General features: G+C 31.4%; 1 protein-coding gene across 1 annotated transcript; it reads right to left on the bottom strand.

Moving 5' to 3' along the window:
* Positions 1-9,324: 9,324 nt before the first annotated feature.
* On the bottom strand, positions 9,325-11,223 carry LOC129947187 (uncharacterized). The gene is made up of 3 exons (XM_056057640.1): positions 11,016-11,223; positions 10,563-10,961; positions 9,325-10,502 (listed from the first exon to the last, which is right to left on the bottom strand). The coding sequence occupies exons 2-3, from the start codon at positions 10,572-10,574 to the stop codon at positions 9,927-9,929; spliced, it is 588 nt and encodes a 195-aa protein (XP_055913615.1). The 5' UTR covers positions 10,575-10,961; positions 11,016-11,223; the 3' UTR covers positions 9,325-9,926.
* Between the last annotated feature and the right edge of the window lie 1,037 nt (positions 11,224-12,260).

The raw sequence follows: 12,260 nt of genomic DNA, 5'->3' as shown, positions 1-12,260 counted from the left end.
ATTTTTACTGTTAAATTATTATTTACTGCATTTACATCAAACTATTAAGATATTTCATAGTGGCATTCAAATACAGAGTTTTCCATATTTCAGTTTCAAAAGTAAACGCAAATAAAACACTTGTAAAATATTTTTGTTTTATAAAATTTCTTTTTATTATATTTTTTGAACGATGACAATTATGTGTGAAACACAACATCAATTAAAAAAAACATCACGCAAATTGTTGCAAGCATTGATTCGTTTGAGTTAATTTTCGATCACTTTTTTGACATATTTTGAGTGGTATCTCAGCCATAACTGCATAAATGTTGGTTTTTAAGTGCTCAAGAATTAGATGTTTATCTGGATAAATACAAAAACAAGTTCAGCTGTGTCAAATCACATGATCTTGGCCAGATTATATCACCACCATGAAAAATTACACGGCCAGAATTGTCTCTTGCAATAAAGCCATGTTCTGTCGAGTTGTGTGGCATGTGGCACCGTCTTGTTGAAACCACTTATTCTCCAAGTCGTATTTTTTAATAGCAGACCATAACGTTCCGAAGGTGACAGTCGCTAAATCGTCATTTTCAAATAAGTAAGGTCAAATAACACCTCCTCACCACAGAGCGCACCAAACAGTGAATTTTTTTGAAGGTAATGGCCTCTCTTCAATTACTTGAGGATTCTCAGCACCCCAAATCGACAATTTTGTTTAATAACATATCCACCAAGTAAGATATGGGCTTCATCGCTGAAAAAAATGTTTTTCGAAAAATAGCCGTCCATTGCCTATTGTTAAAGCTTATCTACGAAGTTATGAATGGTCAGGTGAAGGCAGTTGTTTGTGTGAGCTGGTCTTTATATGATTTTAGATATAGATGCAAATACAAAAAGACAGTCCTAATTGCAGAGAACAAAGAAAAATCAACACATTCAGGTCTTCGGCAAGACTTTTACTTACAGCAGCGATATTTTCAATAGTACAAGCGAAACGACGATAGACAGGCCTTACAATATCAATAACCAATCAAGTCTCTTCCAATTTCTTCACAATTTTGCAAATTGCTTGCTTAATTGGACGATTATGCAAACCATAATCTCCTTTTAAAGCACTATACTCGTATGTCTCTGTGGCAGAATCACAAAAAAAAGGCTGGGATGCGAACCACACTGATAACTTCCCATCCTGTCTGACGATTTCTCTTGCTTAAAAATTTGTCTATATGTACTCGTATCAATTTTTACCAAATTTGCGTACTATTTTTGAAGTTTGAAGCCAATATTTTTAATTTTTGAAAAGCTATTTGAGCCGAATGTAAATTTTTACCAAGTTTTAGTTTTGTTTTTTTTTTTTAGAGTTTTATTTTTTGTAAAAAACTGTCAATTCGAATTTTTTCAAAACTTTACCAAATGTTGAAAACAATATTTCTTGCAAGATAAAATTTATTTGCAGCCAATATTTAAAATTTTTGAAGACATATTTGAGTCGAAAATAAATTTTTACCAACTTTTATACATTTGTTTAGGTTTTTATTTTTTGTAAAAAAAACTGTCAATTCGATTTTGCTCAAAATTTGTCCTAATGTTGAGAACAATATTTCTTATAAGTAAAAATTAGTCAGAAGCTATTATATCAAAGTTTTTAAAAGATATTTGAGTCGAAAATCATTTTTTACCAACTTTTGTTAATTTTTTTTCTGTTTTTAATTTTTTGTAAAAAAACTGTCAATTCCATTTTTTTCAAACTTTAACTGAATGTTGACAACAATGCCAATATCTCAAAGTTTTTAAAATATATTTGAGTCGAAAATCAATTTTTACCAACTTTTATACATTTTTTTTAGGTTTTTATTTTTTGTAAAAAAACTGTCAATTCGATTTTTCTCAACATTTTTCAAAATGTTGAAAATAATATTTCTTATAAGATAAAATAAGCTTGAAGCCTAAATTTCAAGTTTTTGAAAAGATATTTGAATCGATATTCAATTTTTACGAAGTTTGAGTAATGTTTTTTTTAGATTTTTATTTTTTATAAAAAAAAACTGTCTATTTGATTTTCTCAACATTTTATCAGATGTCAAAAACATTATTCTTCGTTGTACAAAATTGTTTTAGAGATTAAATCATATTTCAGTCGTAAAATTTTGGAGGTGACAAATTTTTTTTTCAGTTTTATTGATTTATAAAAAAAATCGTTATATTGATATTTTGCAAAAAATATACCTGTTTGGTATCACGTTCCAATATATTATATAAAATTTAATTCATATCTTTAGCGTTTTTTGTTCGTAAGATATTTAGGGTTAACCAAAATTTTCACCACCCACGCAATTTGCTTGAGAGCCCTTTCTGCATCTTTCTGCCTTATTATCTGTATAACAAAATTTATTTGAAATCGGTATCTCTTCTGGTTCTTGAGCTATGGAGGACGAAAAACGTCGCGAACGTGCGGACGTACAAACGTACATACACACGAACGCACATACATCTTTCTAAAAATCTTTTATTTCGACTCTAGGGGCCTTGAAACGTCGAGAAATGTCAAAATTTTCAATTTGATAAATCGGACCCATTACAATAACTTTCTATGGGAAGTTAAAAATGGCTACTTTTGGCACAGTTGCGTTTTTCCTAAGGTGTTCATAGCTTTGATTCAAAGTCTTTTATAACATAAGGTTTTTAAGATATTTTAAAATTCGATAAAACACATAATATAAACCTTTTGAAGGCTTTCTTAATTTATGAAGCAGCTTTTTGTCAATAATATTTCTAGTGGTTTTTGAAATACATATCTACACTAAAAAACATAAAAACAATTTCGAAAACGGATATTTTTATATTTCAACACTAAAAACTTACTCCAAAATGTGGTGTCAAAAATTGCAAAGCATTCAATTCAATGTTTGTTGTGCTATAAATTAGCATTAAGAACACAGTTTTTTGTTGTCTTTAGCGGCTTCTTAAAGTTGCATATTTCAAAAGTCCGATTTGATAGAAAAATGTTAAGTCAAAATCCATTATTAGAAAAAATCAATTTTGTCCACGAGTTCTATGTATAAGTTGTCCTGATTACTTGTGAGATGTTGACATTTTCAAATAATTGTTCCCCAGAAGATTGTTTGCTTTGTAATTTTTTTTAGAATGTCATTATTAGAAATACTCAAATGTATCGTTTTCAATAAAAGGGAATTATAATTTTAAAACTGTAGACTTTGGAAAAGCTAATAAATTTCAGAATATTTAGAAAATTGGGGAATAGTAAAATGCTTAGTCCGTAAATATTGGTAATTTTATATTTTTCAACATCGCTCTAAGATATAAAAACTGTTCATAAACAAAAAGTCTTAAATTAAGAATGGATTTTAAAATTAATTACAACATATCGCTTATGTCCCTTTAGTTAATAGTATAGTATAGGCTCAATATTATAAATTGAATACAAGAAAAATGAGAAGGTTTTCATTCACTTGTAAAATTATGCCAAAAATCTCTAGGTCATTTAAGATTTTATAAAATATCCTTTAAATAACACTAAAATTGTCAAGAGTTCAAGAGCCAACTTCAGTTTTTCGTATGATGGTTAAAATTGAAGTTCGAAACAAATACATTGGTGACAGTTTCCGAAGGTGTACAAGATTTCACCAAAAATTAACCTGAACTAATAAAGCAAAACTAAAACATAATTCACCTTCCGTTATTGATCTATTTTAATTAAGACAACAATGTCAAATAAATCAAAAGAAAAAGTAACAAATTTAAATCAAGGTTTTTCGTAGAAATCAAGTTCACATTGGAAATGCACAAATTTTTACTTTATAAAAATCCGTCCCTGTCAATTTTATGATGTTCGAGAGTCAAAAGCTACAAGAGTAGTTTATCATTGATAAAAATGAAGTGGTGAAGCAAGATCAAGCCCTTAGTTAATATGCTGTAGCCTATGTTATGTTGTATACAATGTTATGTTTTGTGGTTATTTTTTGTATGAAAAGTTGTTTTTGTGTTTACTTTCAAATTAATTTTTGTTTTGTATAAGGCCTATGCAATAAATTATTATTAAAAAAAAAACTGCTAAAATTTTATTCAACAGTGTAATCAAATGTTGTTTTGACTTTTGTAAATTTTATGAAGAGTTTCTTTGAACAGATTTTCCTTAGTTATTGGTGTTAATTTGCGTTTTGAATAAGATTAATTAAAATATTAACACTATTGATGAGAATGACAGGAAGCGTTTTGAATTGTATCTATTTATTTGTATGTACTTGTATTCCAAGTATTTTTGTATTTAATATTGAATCTTTAAATGATTTTTAATTTAGTTTAAGAGGAACAATGAACTTATTTTGTCTTGAGTTGGGAATCTGTGAACTGTTGTATTAATGGAGGTATTCATCACCTCAATTTAAAGTTAACCATATCGAACCCATACATACATTTAAAGAAACTTATCCGTATCCGACATGATTGAATTATAATCTTTAAGGAAAATTGAAAGTCTTTATTGATTTGACTTAAAAGTTTTAAAATTAGTAAATGTGGAACGACGAAAGCATATTTACTTGTTTCCATTGATTTTGAGAAGAAGCGAAACTCTAAATAAATATAAAAAGATTCATTCATATTTCTTTATTCATTTATTAACTTTCCATTGAAAAAGCTTAAAGTTTTAATTAAAAAATATTCTCAGTATGCAGGTTTTTAGAACATATAAATATACGTTTTACATTTCAATTTTGTAAAAAAAGGATACATTTTCGAGATATCGTATTTAAAAAAATCTTAATATTTTTATAAAACGAAAAAGTAAAATTTGACATTTTTGATAATCAAAATATTAGTATTGCAATATAGGTGCAGAAAATCGTTTAAACCTTTGGAGCAATACAAACAAATATGTTTAGAGAAAATTTAATTCAAAAAATTCTATCGATTTATTTTTAAGAAAAAATTATTATTATTATTAATTGAACTATAGTACCCGTGGCATGATAGTTAGTGCGTTGGACTGTCATGCAAGAGGTCTTGGGTCCAATCCCTGCTGTGCCACCTTAATATAAAAAAAAATAATTTTACTGCTCTTGCGAGGAATTGACAGTTCTCAAATTCAGCCTAAAATTGTAGGTCCCTTCCATTCCTGAAATCTCGCACACAGGAATGGTTGAGAGTTGTAAGTCACTTGCCCCTGGTTCACAACAGACTGTTGCGCCACCCAATTATTTATTTATTTATAATTGAACTATACATAAATGGACAAAACAATACTTAAAAGCTAATAGCTACCAGGGCTTCTAGCTGGTTTTAATAAAATAGGCTGGGATGAGAACCACACTGATGACTTCCAATCCCGTCTGTCAATTTGTCTTGCTTAAAAGTTTGTAAGTTTTTGTGTTTTGTTAAAAAAGTTGTCAGTAGAATTATTTTTACAAACGTTAAAATTAACAACAATGTTTTGCATTTAATGAAATAGTTTGATTTCTAAATTTTGTCAACGAAATTTTTGGTCGAAAACTAATTTTAGTAGCATTTCTTAAAAATTTGTATTTCTTATATAAACAAATACAAATTGGATCAACGAAATTAATTTGAAGTCAACATCTTCTATTGTTCAAGATATATCGAGAACCGAACATCAATTTTCACCAAATTTGCGTACTATTATTTATGAAAAAACGGATTTTTTGGATTAAAAAAAAAAGTTCTGAATGTCGAAAACAATATCTTCTGTGAGATTAAATAAGTTTGAAGGAAATATTTTTATCTTTTGAACAGATATTTGAGTCAAAAATCAATTTTTACCAACTTTTATGTATTAATGTTTTTTATTAAGGTTTTAATTTTCTGTTAAAAAAAAGACTGCCAATTCGGATTTTCTCAATATTGTACAGAATGTTGAAAACAATATATTTTATAAAATAAAATTAATTTAAATCCAATATCTCAAGTTTTTGAAAAGATATTTGAGACGAAAATCAACCAACTTTTAGTATTTTTTTTAGGATTTTATTTTTTGAAAAAGAAACTGTAGATTCGGGTCAAAATTTTACCTGATGGCAAAAACGTTATTCTTCGTTGCACAAAATAATTTTGGAGGAAAAATTATTTTTGTTCGTAAAATATTTATTTGTGTTCAGTTTTTTTTTTTTTTTTTGATTTATAATAAACCGTTAATTGGATTTTTTTCCAAAAATATACTAGTTTGGTATCACGTTACAATATAGAATTTAAAAGTCAATTCAAGTCTCTAGCACTATGGGTGCGTTAGATATTGGGATAGCCAAAATTTTCATCTTTTTTTAAAATTGCTATGTTTAGTATAGTACCCGACACCCGTAGTGTGATGGTTAGTGCGTTGGACTGTAGATTTGAGAACCGCGGTTTCATACGGTTCGATGACGATTCCTTGGCAAATGCCATAATCGACGAGCAAACGGGACCAAGTCCCTTGTTATGAATAATGCATATTATCCAGTGCATAGGAAGACCGCTGTGGTTCATCCTCTCCCGAAAAAAGGGAAAGGACAACTCCAACCCGTCAAATCTTCGTTCGATAAGTCTTCTTCCGAGCATCAGCAAAGTTTTCAAAAAAATCATTAATAGGGCTCTGACTAAGTGGGTTGCGAACAACAAAATAATTCCGGATAAACAGTTCGGGTTCAAGGCGGGTCCTGACACAATTCATGCTGCGTCTAAACTCGTTTCTGATATCCAATGGAATACATCAAAACAACAATGCAGAGGCGCTGTTTCGGTTGATTTGGAAAAAGCCTTTGACACGCTATAGTTAAAGAGTCTTTACATAAAACTGAGCAGACTTGGCATAAGCAAGCCATTGTTGTATATACTTTATGATACGCTTAACCGTAGAAAGTTTGTTGTCAAAAGTTGCAATGTAACTTCTACCACAACATTCTTAATTAAAAATGGTCTTCAACAGGGAGCGGTGAATTCGCCGATTCTCTTCAGCATTTACATTAGCGATCTGAGAGGTAGTCTTACAAAGGCAATTGCGGTTGGGGTTATAAGAATTCTCTTGCAGCTTGATTTCGACAAGATTCAGCGATATTGTGACGACTGGAAACGGACTCGGTTGGCTAGAGCCTCTAGGGATACGTGCGAGAATTGGCGCAAGATGGTCATCGTTGATCTTCACGGGCAGCCTTTAGCGAGCAAAAGTGTAGTGAAGTACCACGGTATCCGGTTAGATCAGTATTTATATTTCGACAGACATATAAATGCTGCTCTGACCAGGGCCAGAGGAGCCTTCGCTCTGACGAAACGGCTGTTTTTTAGCAGTCAGCTTGACCGCAGAGTGAAGATAATTTGCTACATGGCCCTCATACGGCCGATGATCGTGCATGGTTGTCCTGTGTGGTTCAACATTGCCCCTTCCCAGATGGAGATGTTTCGGGTCCTATAGAGTCCTATAGAAAGGGGCTCGAATCAACAGAATTGACAATTTCGTGATAAAACTCGTGCGAGGTCACATTGCAAGAGGTCTGTCTTCAACCAACAACTTAATTTTCTTGGCATTCTATCCGAACGACGAGTATTTAGAGAGTACACGCTTGAGCAGCTTCATTCCACCAGAGGCATTCCTCTTTTTAGACAAATGCGGTCTGATAGAGTATAAATTGGCAGTTCCGCTAATCTACCACGTCAGGCGACGAACCGGGGATAAGCGACTCCTGTTCAATAGGGCTGTGTCCGAACGGGACCGAACTGATAGGGTGAAGCAGGAGAACCAGTTTTTGATTGCTTGAATCAGCACTTGGTAGTGAGTAGTATTGATGGGGTTTTAAGCCTTGGCCGGCTTACATACTTGTTTTATAGTTTTAGGGTTTAGTTTTAAATAGAATAGGCATGGTGGGCTAAAATACAAACAAAATATAAACAAAATTAAAAATATAATTAAAAAAAACATGGAATAAGAAAACAAAAAATTACAACATAATATGAAAAACAAAAAATATTAGATAGTTAGATTTGCTGCTGTGGTTGTTCTAGTTTTAAGTAGTTTAGAGGTAGTTTAAGTTAGTTTTAAGTTTTATTTTAAGTAGTTTTTAAGTAAAAATGACTAAGGATATTGATATAAGGTTTTTTTCAAATTTTCTAATAAATACAAAAATAAATAAAATTCAATTGAAGTGAAATAAATCTTAGGGCCGAAAGGCATTAGTATTAAGTTCTATACTTTAACTTAGAGTTAGTTGTAAGTTATGGTTAATTAGGCAAGTTTTATGAATTTTTGTCTAGCTTTAAGATAGGTTTAAGATTGCATTGATAAAAATGAATTTAAAAAAAAGTGCGTTGAACTGTCATGCTAGGGGTATTGGATTCAATTAGTGCCTGTGCCACCTAACTTTTGTTTCACGGGTACTGCCTCTTGCGAGGAATTGACAAATCTTACAAGAGTAATTCTTGTCATGAAAAGTGCTTTCTTAAATTAGAGGTTCGGAATCCCGCATATAAACTGTAGGTCCGTTCCATCTCTGACAACATTACTTGCACACAGGGATGGTTGATAGTTGTAAGTCTCTAGTCCCACGAACTCAATGTTTTGAAATTCCTTTCTGCATCTTTCTGCATTATTGTCTGTATAACCAAATATATTTGAACTCGATGTCTCTACTACTTCTTGAGCTATGGACGACGAAAAAAACTTCCCGAACACGCACGCACAGACATTTATCTAAAAATCCTTCATTTCGACTCTCGGGACATTGAAACGTCGAGAAAAGTCAAATCGGACCGATTACAATAACTCCCTATAGGAAGTTTAAATGTCTAACACGAGTTATCTCAAAATCTTAATTTCCAAATGTGAACTCAATCTACCTAATAGTTTGGGCTTTAGGGTCAAGGAGAGACAGACAGACGGACAAAATCGTGGGACCCACTTTTTTCGACTATTCGAATTAACGATTGGTTTTATTTTTGCATAAGAAAAAGTTTCTGCAAATGTTTTTTCAGTACTTAGGTACTCATTTATTAAAAAAACGAATAGTTTCAAAACTGTAGGATAATATGATTTGATTTTTACACACATATACCTTTTCTTTATGTACCTTCCGATTACATCAAAAACAAACAATTTTTATGCACAAATATGTAGTAAATATTAATTGTATCATAAAAATGTCAATTATAAAAGAAATGTTATTTTCATTTGATCTTCAATTTAAAACTCGAGCTCGATTTATTTATGTTATGGTCTTTTTGCGTTTGAAGTAAGAAATTCTTTGCAAATAAATTTGTCTTTAAACAATTCTTGTACTGTATTTTTTAATTTGGTTTATAAATTGTCAGAAGAAAACAAATTAAAACAAAAATTAACTCAACACTTTCAATTTAATTGAATTTTATTTTAATCTAACAGAATCAGATCAACCGGTAATTCGAGAGCATTAAATAGATCATGACCCCATTTTGTTTAAATCCGCCGGTCTTACATTAAAATTAATGATACAAATCGAATTAACCAACAACAAAAATACCGAATACTTCTTAACTAGTTTTATACCTAATTAATACCTACACAAAATACATCTTCAAAATAAAATAACAGTTTAGTTTTATTTTTTTTTAGAATAAAATCTTATAATCTAATTTATACAAATGAACTTGAAAATGATTCACATTCAGATTTATTTTTTTTCTGTAACCAAAATCATGTGATTTGATTTGATGTGATGATAATGGGTTTGGGTCGCTGATTTACCTTGATAATTATTTATTTTTAGTCACCGTCAATATACACGAGAATAGCTTTGAATTTGTACTTTTACTTTCGTTTGGTTTACAAAAACACGACTTAAACTTGTATAAATCTTTGACCATTTAAAATATTCCGTAGGAAATTTATAATAACTTAATGAATAATTCAACGTTACAAAGATTTCCCAAGCGTTACAACTGAATGTCAACTTGACAATTTAGTTGAGTTACCATATTGATATCGGGTTTTCATTATCAAAAGTTCCATAATTTCTTTGGTCATTGAGTATGTTGGAATCAGCATAGTTTTCCCATCCTGTAGGTGGTGGATACAACCCTTGAACACTCACAGTATCATCATGAATGTTCCTCAAGGACGTCAAGGATGTACCAAAGTTTCTTAATGAAGGTTGACCTCCAAAGTGAGCTCTATAGCCAGCAATCGGAACAGCAGCATAAGCAGACACGCCCTGTCTGAACAAGGAATTCGAAAAACCAGAGTGTTTTAAAAGCGAGGGAGCAACATATGCTCCTCGAAACAGCCCTCCAACGGGTTGTCTGCTAACTGCAACAGGAGCTGCAACGGAAGCTGTCAACGGAACAAGCGTATAAGCTGTGTAGCGTGATGAGGAATAAGTCGCAGCTACTGATGGAGTGGCGATAATTGATGGAGATGAGTACGAAGCTATTCGGCCGTAGTTGTAATTGGCTGAAGGACTTGAGACTGCAGAATATGACACTCCGTGAAGTAAGCCTCCAAATGTTGACTGGATAAAAGTTAATATACCAAGTAAAATGGTAAACTAAAAAAAATTGAAAACAGTTTTGAAAACAATACAAATATTTAGGACTCAATATCTTACATGAGGAGCCATTGTAAAAGACTGGAAGGAAGTTACCGGAAGAATGTGCCATCTGCAATTCAAATTTTGGCTTTTATACCATCTGTCAACTTTCGCAATCAAAATAACGCACAATACACGATGAGCCTTAAAAATGTGCGATACATGCGTGTTTATTGTCCACCAAAAAATAAAAATACCATATCAAAAAACGACATTAAAAGGTAGGTACCTAACTTAACTCCTTGTCGAATTCAAGATTTATTATTCACGAAGTCGTTTAAGTTATGGCAACACAGACCTTCTACCTCACACCACAGCGGGCGCCTATCACCGCCAAGCCACTATATCGACCAAGCTTCTTCGTCATAATAATTGTCACGTTTTTGGCACATTATTTTTAGGTGCACCACGAAAAACCTGTCCAAAAGTCTATATGAGTATACTTGGTTACTTGCTTTGCTTATGCCTTACTCTAGGAACCTCACAATAACAACTTTCAATGACTCACTGCACTAGTGGCACATTTCTATCCATTTCCTGCCATCTAAAGTCATTACAGAACTTGGCTTGATCGCGTAATAAAAATCATTTAAAAGTGAACAACTTCAGCAATATCTAAGACAGAGCCCAAACAAATCGAGTAAAAGTTGTTGAACCTTATAGTTTGAGCAGAGTTAAACGATAGAAAAAAGGAGGGGCGATGGGACGTAAGCAATAAATTATGTAATTATAGACTTCTTGATCTTATTGATCTGAAATTATGGGCTTGTGGCTGAAATTGAAATGAACTTTCGATGACCACGTTCGATTTTCGATTCATAAAGAGTATTAACCATCTGAAAATAAATCGAGTGTGTTTTTATTGCATTCATCAGGGGAATTAAATGTCTTAAAAGTGTAAGTAATTACCTGGAAAAACGGTCTTGAGTCTAAACCTATTGCTGAGCTGTTGATTAACAGGAGCTTTGACATTGATTTTTTTGTTTGTATTTGGTGTGAATATGTAGCTTTATAGTTATCTATGGAAGATAAGATAAGTAAAATAAGCATTTTTTTTTTAAGTTGTTGTTAAATGACATTTAATTGGTATTTATTTATTTTGTCGTTGTTAAATTGAAAACAAATTATGGAATGAAAATAAGTTGGCATGACACAAATTCTACGTGTCAATTAGACAGAGATACTCGTATTTAACCTCATATTTTACACGGTTTTATGAATAGTAAAAGTGTGCATAGTCGTAATCTTTTGTGACAGAATTTAATTACTTTGAGTATAATTATTAGAATTTATGGGAACTGCGCTAAGAACTTCGGTGATTGAATGAATTTATTTATTTAGAGAGGAAAAGGCAAAATTGTGAATGTTGAAGTTTTAAACAAAATCCTTATAATACAAAATGCGCATTTATTTAGTTAAAATGGGCTAAAAATAAAACCATTTTGTATTAAATAACCAAAACAACAGCAAATGAAAAAAAGGGAAAGTGAAAATAATAAGCTTCATTTAGAAAAAAATCTTTTCATGAGAATTCCTAAAATGGTTTTTATAACAAGGTTTTCCAATAAGAGGTTTCATATTTTGATAGTAAAAAACAAGGAGTATGTTTTGAGAGCAATCAATGGGTGGCGGTTCATTTCTCTGTGAGGAAAAATTATGTTAGTAACAATGGGCAAATAGCCCCCACGGCAACTTTTGCAGCTCTATAGCACTTTT

This window comes from Eupeodes corollae, chromosome 2, assembly GCF_945859685.1.
Source record: "Eupeodes corollae chromosome 2, idEupCoro1.1, whole genome shotgun sequence".
Taxonomy (NCBI): Eukaryota; Metazoa; Arthropoda; class Insecta; order Diptera; family Syrphidae; genus Eupeodes; species Eupeodes corollae.
The sequence above is the reverse complement of the archived record's forward strand: the minus strand, read 5'-3'. Positions and strand labels throughout refer to the sequence as shown.